Consider the following 15,064-nt stretch of genomic DNA (forward strand, 5'->3'; position numbering starts at 1 on the left):
TATGAATCTCTCCCCATAAATGCCCATAAAAGGATTTATACATTACTCATCCATGGTTGAGTTTGATGTATTTAATAAAGGGACAATACATATGAATGAACATTGAATTATTGGGTCGCCAGTGCCATTAACAGCGACATCAATGGTTGAGTTTAATGTATTTAATAAAGGGACAATACATATTAATGAACATGTGCATGTTCATATATATGTAAATAGGTAAAATTATATGCCTTAACTTCGAATGCAAATAACCTGAAGCTCATAAAAGTAGGTTAGAGTGGCTATCGCTTCTATCTGATTGCCTTAAAGATTGTTGCATTCGTAAAGACAACATTTTTGCTGGTTTCCCACATTTAGGCTAGAAGGACACATCTTATAATCACATCTAATCTTGGGATCACTTCACACAAGTAGCACAACACAGACAGTATTTACACAAGAACGCAAGTATTGGGACAACGGGAGCATAAGGTTCAGTTCAAATGGCTTGCACGCCGCTTTTATTGAGGTTGCCACCAGTCGATAAGTTCAGTGTGCCCGTGGCTTTGCTTTTGTACGTCTTAGCACTTCTTTGTTGGCACTATCTGGATGATCAATTCTTGGAATGGTTAAACGAGCTTTTTCTTCCCCCAAATTAAAAGTCAATGACATTTTGTACTTGAGGACTGAAGGGCTTAATATCACCGCAATCAAGTTGACCGAACTGTGTTCTGGTCCTCAAGTAAAGCAGTTCACAGTCAATATTTACCAAAGAATAAACAGGAATTGGATCCAAATACAAGTTATAGAATTGGAGTAGGCCCGTTTTTTTGTCATGGCTCCTTTCAAGAAGGTGGCTTTCCCAGTCCTTATCTGAAACGGCTAGTTGCTGAAATCTTGACCCTTGACCACATCAAGGTCACGTTTTACAAACAAGCTTCAAATAAACGGCATCTTTTTTTGGAATGTGGGAGGACGCCGGCATGCTGGAAGAAATCAGAGCCCGAGACGCACAAGCGTTGAGTCTAGCGCTTCACCACTCATGGTTTTTGTGTCGCTTCCATTAAAAAAGGCTCTACACATTGAGGTCATCCATCCTGATTTTGTTGTTGCTGATCTTGCTGGACTGGCTGCTCCTCCGCAGACTTTCCGCCAGCGACCTCTCCTCTCCGTCGCTTTTGCCTTTCCGCTCGGCGGCCGTGTTGTCTCGGTTCTGCTCGTACATGACTTTCCCGCTCGGCCCACCCGGGAAGTAGTTGTAGTCGGGGACGAACGGGAGCACGGCTTTCGGAGGCTCTCGGGGCGCCTCGGAACGCCGTCGGCGGAGGCCCTGGCGGCACTTGGTGAAGGCCAGGTGGTACATTTCCACCAGGTTGAGGAGCAGAGAGACGCAGGCCACCGCCAGCATGAAGAGGATGAAGACGGTCTTCTCGGTGGGTCTGGAGATGTAGCAGTTGACCACGTTGGGGCACGGCCAGCGGTCGCAGGTGTACATGGGCTCCAGTCGGAAACCGTACAGGAAGTACTGCGCCACCAGGAAGGCCACCTCGAAGAGAGTCTTGCAGACGATGCTGAAGACGTAAGTCCGAAGCAGGGCTCCCCTCAGGAAGGCGTGTCCTCGGTGGTCCCTGACGGGCTCGCGGCCCGGGAGCCGTCGCCGCTGCTCCTGGGCGCGCGGGGGCGCCGCTTTCTCTTTTTCCTTCAGCTTCTCCTCCATGCGCACCAGGTGGAGGACGTGGCCCAGGTAGACGAGGGTGGGCGTGGACACAAAGATGATCTGCATGACCCAGAAGCGAATGTGCGAGACGGGGAAGGTCCTGTCGTAGCAGACGTTCTGGCAGCCGGGCTGCTTGGTGTCGCAGGTGAACCCCGACTGCTCGTCCCCCCAGACCTTCTCCACCGCTGAGCCCAGGACCAGGATTCGGAAGATGAACAGGACCGTCAGCCATACTTTGCCCACCACGGTGGAGTGCTCCTGAGCGCTCTCCAGAAGCTTGCCCAAAAGGTTCCAGTCTCCCATGTGGACTCGGCGACGGACGACCGGGCAACCTGGCGAGAAACGAGCCACTTGGTGAGGGGAAAGGTCGCGTTATCGTACATTTTGTGCAAAATCTCCGTTATCGACGCTCTAACTATTTTTGTAACTTTGTTTTTGGCTGGTTATTTCTAGGCGGACAATGTAAAGATGTTCAATTTTGAAAAAGTTGTGTAGTGTTGTGCTTGTGTTTTGTTGTGTTGTTCTTTTGTTATGTTATGTTACGTTACCTTACGTTACCTTACGTTACGTTACCTTACCTTACCTTACCTTACCTTACCTTACCTTACCTTCCGTTACCTTACCTTACCTTACGTTATCTTAAGTTATATTGTGTTATGTTATCTTATGTTATGCTATGTTACGTTATGCTTTATGTCTTTTTATGCGTGTTTTTGTATGGTATTGATATTTCTATTAAAGGAACATTTAAGAGGGTTACACAATCATTTTTATGTGATTGTATTTGCTACTATATTTCTATATTTGATCGATTGATGGCCTCACCCTCACTATGATTGCTTGTCCTTTGTCTCCTCCGTGACCCCGGCAACCCTTGTGAGGATAAGCGTTTCAGAAAATGGATGAATTCATTCTTTTGAGGTACATCATTGTGTTTGAATTGTGAACAATGGTGCCCAGAGAGCTTTTCAAACAACTTACTCTTCTTCACAAGTCAACAAAATACTGGACACGGTTTTTCTTCCACTTCTACGTCACTTTAAGCGAGAACTGCGCTCAGGGTGTTCCCTCTTATTTGAAAATAAATGGCTTGTACTTTAGCATCAATTACATTGAAAATTGCAAAAGGCTTGCTTCAATAATGCTCGGCAAATCTCTTCTTATGCAGAAATGATCATAACAACTTGTACTAGAAAACTCCTACAATTGTGAATTTAACTACTACATTATATAAAGAGTATATGATCAATTTTGACTTTTTAGTAGTACATTCCGATGGCAGTAATCTAGGATAAAATGATTTAAAAAACAATACAATGATAATATTATGAATATATTACATCTGCAATTATTAAAAAAAATAGACTAAGCATTTAGTTTAAAAAAACAGCCGTAGTTTTCTGTTTAGTAAAGTTTTGTCATAGACATTAACTCTCCCCCCCCAAAAATTAAGATGTCCGCTTCCGAAAATTTGAACAAATAAAAGGAATTAAAGAGTATAATTCAAGACCACCTACGTGTTTGTTGGAGAATCGGCCCGCTGAGCGTTCGAGTTTGCTGTAAAAGAACGTGATTGATCAAGAATGAAGGAACTGTCTTGTCTTTTTCACTTCTTTAAGAGAATGCGGAGGACCGCTGGGAGTGCAGGAGCTGCTTGCCGGCGGACAACTTTTGCTTGTGGATAGATCTTGTGACACAAGACCCACATTTAGGTTTCTAGTTTAGATTTCAGTGCTTGGAAGTGGTGACACTGCAGCAAACCTAAAAAAAACACATGTGCATGTCCTTTGGGAGAGCACCTGTTTGGGATACGTATACGTACGTATATATTACAAAATAATTCATTCTATTTGCATTGAAGCGCATCAAATGTGCTTGTTTTTTTTACTGGGTAGATCTGTATCATGATTAGCATCTCAATTAGAATACTACAAATATACTAGAAAGGGATATTTTTCATACATCTTTAATATTGAAGCGAAACATGGATTCACTCGTTCCTTCATTTTCTCAAGCGCTTATCCTCACAAGGGTCACGGGGGGTGCCAGAGCCTGAGCTGACACCCTCAATCTCACAAATGACAACCGTAGCTGCGTTAGGCAATTTAAAGTGTTCAACCAGCTAGCTTAGCTTGCATGTTTTTGGAATGTGGGAGGAAATCGGAGTACCCGGAGAAAACCCACGCAAGCCCATGGGAGAACTTGCAAACTCCACACAGGAGGACCAAATTGGGATCAAACCCAGGAGCCCAGAACTCTTTTTAGGATATACTTGATAATAATGATTTTCCACAGCCTTGTGGGTCTACATTTTGTGGATGTGGAATTCTCTTCAATGTACATCAAGACCATATGTGAAACTGCTAACGAATGGCAGGAACTGGTCGCTGCTGTGTATCTTTCGGAGCTAAAATGCATGTTCATAAAACGTACACAAATACGTCTTTGTGTGTCTCACGTGAAGACACAGTGGAGAAAATTATGAAGGCTCCACTTGAGTGCGTGTGTCGACACTCAAATGGCCGCTAAAGCTTCCCGAGGGGATGCGGTTTAGCCGTCCAGCCTATTTGTCACGCCTAAATATCAATTATGAAACTAATAGGCCCCTTCAGACTAGAAGCATCAAACTTTTTGTCTACTTTGCTCGACACTTTGTTCCACCCCTTTATGTGCATGAAAAGGAGAAGAAATGTGATGATGACGATGACGATGATGATGACGGTGATGATGATGATGATGGCGACGATGACGATGATGACGATGATGATGAAGATGATGAAGATGATGATGATGGTGATGACGATGATGATGACGATGACAATGACAATGACAATGATGATGATGATGATGATGACGACGATAACGATGACGATGACGATGACGAGGATGATGATGATGATGATGATGGTGATGGTGATGATGATGATGATGGTGAAGATGGTGATGAAGATGATGATGATGATGAAGATGGTGATGAAGATGATGATGATGATGATGATGATGATGATGATGATGATGATGGTGGTGATGACGATGACGATGATGACGATGACGATGATGAGGAGAGGACGATGATGATGGTGATGGTGATGATGATGATGATGATGATGATGATGATGATGATGATGATGATGATGATGATGATGATGATGATGATGATGATGATGATGATGATGATGATGATGATGATGATGATGATGATGATGATGATGATGATGATGATGATGACGACGACGACGACGACGACGATGACGACAATGACGATGATGATGATGATGAAGAGGATGATGATGAGGATGATGATGCCAATAGGGAGACACCATTAAGACAAGCAATTGGCGATTGGCTGGCCACCAATTCAGGGTGGCCTGAAGTCAGCTGGGATAAGTACCCCCTGCGACCCTAGTGAGGATAAAGCGGTTCAGAAAATGAGATGAGATATAATATAAGATTTAAGTAAATAGTTAAATGGTTTTATTAGAACAAATGAAATGGCAATGCATTACAAGAGTAGACAGATCTCAAAATTATATATATATATATATAATTAATTCATACAATACAATAATGTTCCGTAGAATAATACAAAAATATGGTATATGGTAGGTTAAGGGTAAATGATTCCATCAAATTAGAACAGTATTCAAATTGAATTAGCCACTTTTAGAGCAAGTTCCTCACACTGATTCGGTTCTCTTGTGAAGGTCACAGAGGTCAAAGTTTTGGGTTATCAATAGCTTTGCTACGAGAGGGGTCAAAGTGCTGGTGACTCCGGTTGACCCTGACGACAGCTGAACCTGCACAGGCATTTTTCTTTATTTGGAAACGACCAACATGGTCGTCTTTTAGATGTGCCGCCTTGTTTTCCGTCTAATGCTAAAACGCTTGCATCGTAAAATGGTCAAACACGTCAAAACTCCTATACAGTTTTTTCACATGGATTGGATGGAAAAATGGACTTTATTGCACTTTGACGGTGTATAAATTATTGTCTGTTAGCGAGCTTTATTTTCCCACGTAGAGCTTCTGGTGGAGCCAAGAGCCGAGGGCGGAGCCTCCGGCGTCGCGCAGGTGCTCGCCGCAGGCCTTCGCCACCAAGTAGAAGATTTCGGCGAGGTTGAGCAGGACGCAGACGCCCGACACGGCCAGCATGAAGACGGTGAAGACGGTTTTCTCGGTGGGCCGGGACACGAAGCAGTCCACCGTGTTGGGACACGGGTACGAGTCGCACTTGACCAAGCGGATCATCTTGTAGCCGGGGTAGATGGCGTAGAAGAGGTACATGAAGGTGACCTCGAAGGTGAGCCGGAATAGCAGGCTGATGACGTAGGTCCACCAGAGGGCGCCAGAGATTTTGACTTTTTGGCTTTTCAGCTGCTCCAGTTCTCGAAGGTTGCCGGCGCCCTTCCCCGATCGCTTGTAGAGCCTCTTGTCCACGTGGCGGCGGTGGGCCACGTGCATGGCGACCAGCAGGGCCGGAGTGGACACCAGGATGAGCTGCAGGGCCCACAGGCGGATGTGAGAAATGGGGAAGAAGTAGTCGTAGCACACGCTGTTGCATCCCGGCTGCTGGGTGTTGCAGGTGAAACCCGATTTCTCGTCCCCCCACACGCTCTCGGCGGCCACCGCCAGCACCGTGATGCGGAAAATGAACAACACGGAGAGCCATATGCGACCGATCCCCGTGGAGTGTCTGTTGACGCCGCTGATCATCGCGTAGAAAGAGGCCCAGCTCATTTTTGGCTCCGGGTCTGAAAGACAACAAAGTGGATTTTTGGACGTTAGCCCGTGCCAGATGTACACCCGTGCTTCTGTTTTCTGACCGACAGGGGGTTGTGCCCAAACGAGAAGCACCTGACCCCAATCTGCTAACATACCACATTGGTTATATCGCTTGTAGGTTGCAACGAATAGTTTGCTCACACATAGCGGAGTTACTTGGATTGTTGTCGGTCCTGTCTTACAGCGTGAAATGATGTCACCAAGTCAACCTAAGACACGTCGGCATGATTTTTTGTGCTCTAGTTCTAGACAAGAAGGACATATTAAAGTGAATACGTAGAATATGCATACCTGTCAACCTCTGCCGATAACTGCCCTTATAAATGATTATGATTCCCCTTACAAACCCCCCAAAAAACCTTACAAACACCGTCACATTAAAGCCCGTCAGCGCTCATCGTATTCTCATCGACCGCCAATAGCCGTCCAATCGCTTTTCGACGTGGATGGAAAAAGCCACTCGGGTGTCCTGTCGTCGCAATCCCCCGTTTTCTTTTTATCAGTTCATTGTTGATGACGCAACCTGCCCTCCCGTGAGTGCTACTGGTGTTTCCAATGAGTCAAATGTTTTTTATCGTAAACGTTTTTAACTTCCTCGCCAATCCCGTCGCCGTTCACGACAGATGTCACACCATCACATGACAATGGTGACTGCAACTTCATCCTTTTGAACCCTCATCATTAACATAAGAATCCGCTTAACCGCCAAGTCACGGCTACATTTCGCTAGTCAGAAACACGCCAGTCGTATTTGCCAAGATGAAATGAAATTCAAAAGAGTCCAAACATGTTCCGTGCATTTAATATGAATGTGAGTCTGGTTACCGGTCTCAGCAGGAGGCGTAAGAGGCATAAGAGGCAGTGATGACCCCACTGGCTTTAGACGGAACTCTCAAAGTCCACAACGAGAAGACGGGGGGCCCTACTCTGCCCTGGTTTGGATTTGGCAGACCCCTTTTGTGTGCGTCATGTGACACACTCTCCCCTCGTCGCAGTTTAGCGTACAAAGAGGCCATTCGCGTGCAACAGTGCCGATTTTTGGGGGCTCTAACGAGTCGGAGTCAAAGTAAAAAAAACAACAACCAATCACACCAATACAAAAAAAATACAATAAAAAAAATCCTTACCTTTAGATGGCGCTCATAACATCAGGAAATATTTATACATGTGCTCTTTTTGAACGCATCTGTGCCAGTGAGCAATAGCACTTTGCATTGCTAATGGTATCACACACACATATACACACACTTATACAGACACACACACATGGCAGTGCACGGCCTTGGACTGAGAGGTCATATGCTTCTACACACGCCGTTTGCATACAATAGGTCCATTTAGCCGCGCCAAACAAACAGCGACGCAATTCAATACAAATGTTTTAATTTGGGCCCAGTGGAGGAATTTGTGTGGGGGACTGCTGCTGTCTGTCGGCTTGGCTTTACTCACTGAGCTTTGTTCAGCACAGGAAGTGTAAAATGCTTTAAAACAACAATTGAGGCAGGATGACAACAGACTGTAATACAGTATAACTTTTTATTGGGCAGACTTTGAAGCACTGGAAAGTGATCATGTCTTATTAATGGCACACCGTAAAGAATGGTGCTGTTTCCCATCGTACATTATGATGAATGAGGGGAAAGTCAGAGTTTGTAAACAAATAAATCAAATATCTATATATATTTTTTAATGGTGATAGACGTCCAATCCATGTTCATATATTATATTGCAATACTCTGGAGATATATGTAGATATTTATACTATTGAAACAAACTATAAAAAAGAGAAATGTCCAATCACAATTAAGAAAAAAATCACAACCCAGATATCATGGATTATATTTGATATAAATCTGTTCATGTAATGCAAAATGTTGAAATTTTACACCGTTATCAAAAGTAATTTCAACATGGTTTTGAATTCTGAACTAAGTGACTAGCTCCATCTATTGAATTGAATTGAATGCTTTTATTGTCATTATACAAGTATAATGAGATCACGATAAAATGAGTGCAACAGAATGTAGTAGGTTGAAATTAGGGTTATTGTGGGGCCATATTCAATGATTCATCAATTGATGCCAGAGTTTGTACAACAGTGAAATAAATAAATAAATAAAGATAGTTAAAAAATTTATTTTTCACAAATGGCCTTTTCGGTTTGTATTGCAGCGGCTCCTTTAAGATCCTCCAAGGTGTCGTTAATCATGGGCCTGCTTGGTAGCGTTCCGTTTCGCGTCGCCGGCTGCACGGACAATCCTTTGCCCTTCAGGTACGCACGACGCACCAATTCAAATAGTCTAGTTTCCCTGTACGTTTCCATCTCTATGTTACGGGAGCTTTAAAAGAGTTCGACTGTCAATTTGGATTTCTGGAGGCCAAATACGACTCGTCACATCGGGACTTATTTCGGAATGGAACGTGTCCAAAATGAAACCCACCGCTCTTCTGATAGCGACATCACAACAGAAAAAAGTGGACCAGCGGGCCATAATTTGAGCAATTAAACGTCGCCGATGTTTGGCAGCGTCGTTTGAGAGAAGTGTAATTTAACAAGCTTCCGTTTTTAACTACTTTTCTGGGCTTCGTAAGCGAGCCGCGGCAGTTGCAGGCTCCCACGGGCAACATGGATGCTCGAGTTGCGCGGTAATGTAAGTCATGTAATGACATGAAATGAGCGAGCGTCCTCCAGTCATTTAACCAAAAGCCAACTCATTGACTTTTCCCAGCATCCTCATCATTTTTTAAAAATATATATTTTTGAGAATTAGCGAGCCTACAAAAATGGGGCACCCCCCTCTGGAGTTTAGCGACTGCTACTCGGACAGTCCCGACTTCAGGGAGACGCTCAAGTGCTACGAACTGGAACTGGACCGAACCAGCAAATTTCTCAAAGAGTTGATCAAAGATGGCAACAATGTGATCAACGCAATCAAAGGTAAGCGCTTTTCATGCAGGTGATTTGGAAGGACGAAATCCCCTCCCGATGAAGCTGGGAAATGGCTTTAACCATGTCTTTTTGGGTTATTGACGGCGATAGACGTCCAATTTATTCTAAGTGGGGGCTTGGCAGCGAATGAACGAACGTCCAAATGGATTCGACGTCTACTAGTGGTAAACTCGGGAGGTTTGGCAGCAAATGCAATGACTCATTGACTATCAAATTATTGTTTACCTGATAATTTCCTTTATAGTCCTCATATCATCTCATCTATCTCACACATTTTTAAATGCACATTTTTTTAGTTTAAAAACTATCCACCAAAGAAATAAAATCATGGATTCCCATCTTTCTAATGATCATAATTCCAGTAAGTCATTTGCAAAAAAAATTAAAATCTAAAAATAATGGCTGTTTTAATAAAACAACAAAAATTATAAAGTGATCCACTGTACTTAACTGGAAAAAAATGAATGAATGAATGAATGATTAACCGACTCTGAGAAAAAAAAATGATTTTTGACATGTTTTTTCTCGCTTTCCAGACCCGCATCAACGCCACTTTTAATGAAGTACATCCACAATTTTGGGGATTCTAGTTCACAACTACATTTGGGTCAATGTAACACCAACAAGGAAGACTTTGTGTTGTTTATCTCTCTCTAGATGACCATTTTGTCGCCCTTGCAAACAAACCAAGTCATTGTTGCCCGTGTTGGTTGGTTCACTCCTGGGCATAAGCTGAAAGACTTTTTGTCGCTTGCCCCAATGTTAATGCTACTTTCTCCTTTTTCTTGGCTACAAGTGCACTAAAAATCTTGGTGACTACACAAGAAGAAAACAAAGAGGGTAAATGGTTAAGAAGAGGAAGGCTTTCAAATATGGCACTGGATCCCCCAAGGCCTCGATGTCTTGCTGTATGCATTTAACAGACCTGGGTTTGTTTCGATAATGAAAAGCAGACGCGGTGCGGATCAAATTGGACCAAATACTGTCTCCTGCCGACTTTAGTCTTGGAATCTCTCCGTGCAACACCTGTTTGGTTTTGCTGTTTCAGCTCGCACGCTGTATGTGAAATATTTTCTGTTGATATAAATCATCGAAACAAATGTGCTGTGTGTTTTTTAGGCTATTCTGTGGCTGTTCAGAAGCTCTCTCAGACGCTCAACGTGTTCCAGTTTGATTTCATCGGAGACTCCTTGACGGATGACGAGGTCAACATCGGTAGGTGGAAAATGCCATTCCGTGATGTTAAAAAATTCCCCGCCAGCATTTTCTGAATCGGCTACCGCTTGTCATTCCCAGCTCAGTCCTTCCAGGAGTTTGCCGGACTTTTGCAGGAAGCGGAGCACGACAGAATGATGCTGGTGGGTTATCAACTTCCTCCACGCGCGAGCCATATCCGATGGGAATCCTTTACACATCGGGGGAAGCACTTTAAAGTGCCTTTTAATCATCTTGGGCGCACGTTGCTTGCTCTTTTTCCAAGCTACTTGTTGGCAACTTGTCATAATACAGAATTTTTAGAATGGCTTACACGTAGAGACTGATCCTGTTCGACTGGCTCGTCCGGCAATTGAACAAAAGCAATTTAAAAGCCGAAGCGCTGAGGTCACTTTTACGATCAAAATAACACGTGTTTACAGCACACTTTTGGGAATTGTATTGGCAAAATGTCATTGTGGCGTGCCATGCAGCCCGCGTATTAAGGCGCTCTAATAATCTCATCATTGTGGCGCAGAAAATTGTGTCAATTTTTTTGTCTAAAACGTACAGGTTCACCAAGATTTGACGAAACATGAATATTTTTATGATATATTTTTACTTGAAATAGATTAGGATGTCTAGCGTCGTCCGTAGCAACCGAAAAAGTGACCCGAAATGCTCCAATTTGAGCCAAAATGTACAGGAAAAGTAGGCAATTGCATCTGGCGGTCGAGCCGTGTGTTTCCCAGAACCAAGTTGGACCTCCAATCACGTCTCCCCACCCCCACCTCAGGTTCAGAACGCATCCGATTTGCTGATCAAGCCTCTGGAGAAGTTCCGAAAAGAGCAGATCGGCTTAACCAAGGTAAGTTTAACACTTAGTCAGCATTACTTACCAAGCCTTCCTCAGGCATATTTCGTCAAACAGGATGCCACTCGCCACTTCCCCATGACTTTTCATGCTGATTTGCGTGGCAACACAAAGCACAATGTACTCCAATATTGCCCATTTTAGCCTTTCAAAACGTCCTTTTGAATTTGCATTCAACTTGACAACTGTAATGGAAATATACCATAAGTTAAATCGACTCATTCAATTGAGCGCGAGAAAAGATTGCCATTGAGCATCGTTTTTTTCTTTTTCTTAAAGATATAGTCAATATTTATGGGCAATCCAAATGAATCTTTTACCAAAGCTTATTTTGTCTCAGGAAAAGCGGAAGAAATTTGAAAAGGAAGGTGAAAAATATTACTCTCAGCTGGACAAGCACCTTAATATTTCGGCTAAGAAGAAGGAGAGTCAACTTCAAGAGGTCAGTCATTTGGGGCACTTTGACGTGGAACTTGTCTTACTAAAGTTGTCTTTTGCCGCGCAGGCCGATGAGGTGTTATGCAAAGAGCGGGTCAACTTTTACGAGTCCTCTGTGGAATACGTGTATCAGATCCATCAGGTCCAAGATAGGAAAAAGTTTGACGTGGTGGAGCCTGTAAGTGGAAAACCATCAACTCAGTTCACCCTAGCACACTTAATCAGTCAAGTTAAGTCAATTTGTTTTTTCGCAGGTGTTGGCGTTCCTTCACAGCGTTTTGACCCTCAACAACCTCACCGTGGAGATGACGCAGGACTTCATGCCCTACAAGCAGGAGCTGCAGCTCAGTCTGCAGAATGTAAGCGCATAATCTTTCTCTCAAAGTGTGGGAAAAGCCACCCACCCACAGCTGTAGTACTCTCTTCTTGCTGTCTAAATGAATGTATGAAATGTTCCAATTGCCCTAAATCATTTCATACATACATTTCAGAAGGGGTTAATTTACCGACCGACTTAAGCCAAGTGATTAGAATACTTACATTACAGTAATCCCTCGACTATTGCGGTTAATGTAGACCAGACATGGCCGCGATAAACCAAAAACTGTGAAATGGGGTCACCCCCAATGTTCCCTCTAATTTTTTGTTTGTCTGGGCAGAAAGACAACCTCCCTGAGCACACTGAGTACCGGTGTGAGCAACATCATCATTGCTCGCTATGGGCACACACCAGTATCCCACCTGCCATAAGCAGGTGCATGTCTACTACACATAAATGATATAGTAATAATAAAATGTAATGATTAATATCTATGAATGGGCGGCCCGGCGGATGAGTGGTTCGCGCGTCGGCCTCACAGCTAAAAAAATAAAATAAAAATAAATAACAAAAAAAAATGAGATTTTTGGTGCGCTCCATATGATTTGCTGTGCGCAGAGAAGACGAGAGTAGTGCGCAATTGCGCACGCGCGCAGCTTAGAGGGAACATTGGTCACCCCTATTTAATAAATAAATAAATAAAATAATATAATATATATATATATATATATATTTTTTTTTAATTCAGTGTTGAGTTCTAGTAGCAAGTGGAGGACAGGGGAGTGGCTTCCGCTTACGAGTTTCAGCGTGGATTTTCACATTTTTATGAACTTACAAAAAAATGTAATAAAAAAAAAATCCCCCAGAAAAAATCTGCGAAGGTAGTGAAGCCGCGAAAATTGAAGCCGTATTATTCGAGGGATTACTGTACAGTGCAGTTGCTATCTTTTCCATATTTCAGTGTACGTACAAACTAGGAATGTCCCGTATTTTTGCACGCCAGTTCGGGTCACCTGATTTCGGAAATGCATGAAATGTGTTCTGCAATATACCGACACGTCCAATCCAATTTGACTTGGAGTGTCGGTAGCGATCGTTCCTTCTCAATCGCATCTAATGAGGTGATAGTTAAAAATGAAAATAAATGAACGTTAACGCAAATCCAACTGCATGGAAAGCCATTCTGCGGTTTGGTCGCGGCCACTTGCGATCGTCCCTCGTTCAAAGCGCGACTCCCAGCGGCGGCAATGATCTCTCCGCAGACCAGGAACCACTACGAGAGCACTCGAGAGGAGATGGAGGACCTGATGAAGCGAATGAAGCACTCGTCTCAGATCTGCAAGAGGCCCCGTTGGCTGCCCATGGCTGGTTACCTCTATTGTCAGGAGAAGTGTAAGTCGAGCCCGGGATTTCTTTAACGGTTTCGAGGGCCGGCCCCTTTCTCACCTTTCTCTCCCAACAGGGGCCCTGGGGGTCACCTGGGTCAAGTACTACTGCAAGTATCACGTGGAGGGACGACTGCTGCTCATGGTTCCTTGTGAACAGAAACCCACCACCAAGCAGGTCTTTCACACAATAGTTCTATTCAAATAACAACTAATAACTTGACTTTTTTTTTTTACATTATTCTGTTAAAACAACAAATGTCTATTTTGATCGCTTTAATGATTGAAAGAAAAAGGAAAAACACATTTTTTAAATTTACTTTATTGTATTTTTTTCATTAAATATACAAAGGAAAAAAAGAGTAAATATTCTGTTTTCATTTTCTATATTTTTTTAATGAACCTAAAATACAGTAACCTTATTTTCAGTCCCCCCCAAAAACATGTATTTTTTTTCTTAAAGCAAAACCTTTTTGTGACAAAAGCAGAAGATTGTTGTTGTCATGAATCAAAAGGAGATCTTAGCAAACATCTGCCTTTGGAAAAAAAAACGATTGCGTTGTACCTTTACTTCATATTCACAGTACAATGTTTCTCAGATTATCATTTTGTTCTTTCAATTGTGCATTTACAGCTAAAATTTCAAAGCTGGCGTAATCCAACCTTAAATAAAACAATCCCACTCAATTTGTACAATCTTGAATGTCAAATTGTAGCGGACGGATTGTATCATCAGCCTGACGGGTGTCCCTGTCGTGTCCTTTAGGGCCCCACGCAACTGACCCTCAAGTCCTGCATCCGCCGGAAGACGGAATCCATAGACAAGCGCTTCTGTTTCGACGTGGAAGTGGACGAAAGGTCAGTCTGGGAAATCGGGCGAGGTGAAGGGGCGCTCCGTCGAGAACCGAACGAAGCGCGGCCTCCGTCTACGCGGAACAGATGGCGTGAAACACCGGAGGAAGGCGAGGGGGATAAACAAAATGCATTTGAAACACTTGGCACTACTAGAATGACTTGGAAGGAGCCGAGACGCTTGGTCGGGCTGTTTTTCAATATTTCAACCAATTCCCTGTGATGCACCAGGCAGGGCCTTTGAAAGTGTCCCGTAATGTTGAGCAACAAATCGGAGCCAGCGAGATCTCAACTTGTTTCCTGTTTCGTGGACTGAAGGGGGCAGTACAGTCTTTGCCCAGAACTTCAGCCCGTCTGGGGCTTCTCACAAGGCTGGAAAAAGCCGAAACCGTGTTTTTTTTTTTTTTTTAGCCCGTTGGCCGCCATTCACAGTACTACATGGCAAATATATATATTTGCATGTCTATATATGCAAAACACATATACTCTATATTGTTAAATTTACACAAAAATCAAAGGGTTTCTCACAAGGCTGCAAAAAGAACAGCCTCGACACTGTTTTTAAAAAAAA

At 43.3% G+C, this 15,064-nt stretch overlaps 3 protein-coding genes across 11 annotated transcripts in view; 1 reads left to right on the forward strand and 2 right to left on the reverse strand.

The window, feature by feature from the left end:
• Positions 1-1,057: 1,057 nt before the first annotated feature.
• LOC144068032 (gap junction alpha-3 protein-like) lies at positions 1,058-2,002 on the reverse strand. Its single transcript, XM_077592210.1, has one exon. The coding sequence runs from the start codon at positions 2,000-2,002 to the stop codon at positions 1,058-1,060; it is 945 nt and encodes a 314-aa protein (XP_077448336.1).
• Positions 2,003-5,289: 3,287 nt separating this feature from the next.
• LOC144068047 (gap junction beta-1 protein-like) lies at positions 5,290-7,727 on the reverse strand. Of its 3 annotated transcripts, none has more exons than XM_077592239.1 (2): positions 7,609-7,727; positions 5,290-6,450 (listed from the first exon to the last, which is right to left on the reverse strand). In XM_077592239.1, the coding sequence occupies exon 2, from the start codon at positions 6,434-6,436 to the stop codon at positions 5,705-5,707; it is 732 nt and encodes a 243-aa protein (XP_077448365.1). In that variant the 5' UTR covers positions 6,437-6,450; positions 7,609-7,727; the 3' UTR covers positions 5,290-5,704. The 3 variants fall into 3 exon arrangements, with proteins under 3 accessions (XP_077448365.1, XP_077448364.1, XP_077448366.1); XM_077592238.1 differs by lacking the exon at positions 7,609-7,727 and adding an exon at positions 7,307-7,402; XM_077592240.1 differs by lacking the exon at positions 7,609-7,727 and adding an exon at positions 6,773-6,781.
• Positions 7,728-8,698: 971 nt separating this feature from the next.
• Positions 8,699-15,064, forward strand: part of ophn1 (oligophrenin 1) — an 83,503-nt gene continuing 77,137 nt past the window's right edge. For all 7 annotated transcript variants that reach the window (XR_013298149.1, XR_013298151.1, XR_013298150.1 and 4 more), the window contains exons 1-10: positions 8,699-9,419; positions 10,551-10,646; positions 10,728-10,789; positions 11,422-11,493; positions 11,840-11,941; positions 12,005-12,115; positions 12,192-12,296; positions 13,519-13,648; positions 13,719-13,819; positions 14,408-14,499. Coding sequence is in view for 2 of the 7 variants with exons in the window: in XM_077592745.1 (XP_077448871.1) it covers positions 9,266-9,419; positions 10,551-10,646; positions 10,728-10,789; positions 11,422-11,493; positions 11,840-11,941; positions 12,005-12,115; positions 12,192-12,296; positions 13,519-13,648; positions 13,719-13,819; positions 14,408-14,499 (1,025 nt within the window). In the remaining 5 variants the exon portion in view is untranslated. The remainder of the gene's footprint in view (positions 9,420-10,550; positions 10,647-10,727; positions 10,790-11,421; positions 11,494-11,839; positions 11,942-12,004; positions 12,116-12,191; positions 12,297-13,518; positions 13,649-13,718; positions 13,820-14,407; positions 14,500-15,064) is intronic.

Source organism: Stigmatopora argus, chromosome 22, assembly GCF_051989625.1.
Source record: "Stigmatopora argus isolate UIUO_Sarg chromosome 22, RoL_Sarg_1.0, whole genome shotgun sequence".
NCBI lineage: Eukaryota > Metazoa > Chordata > Actinopteri > Syngnathiformes > Syngnathidae > Stigmatopora > Stigmatopora argus.

Coding starts and splice junctions, on each gene's coding strand:
- LOC144068032 (XM_077592210.1), bottom strand. CDS start 2,002: ATGGGAGACTGGAACCTTTTGGGCAAGCTTCTGGAGAGCGCTCAGGAG.
- LOC144068047 (XM_077592238.1), bottom strand. CDS start 7,334: ATGCCTCTTACGCCTCCTGCTGAGACCG. Junction 6,451..7,306: donor TACGCCTCCTGCTGAGACCG/GTAACCAGACTC, acceptor GTTGTCTTTCAG/ACCCGGAGCCAAAAATGAGC.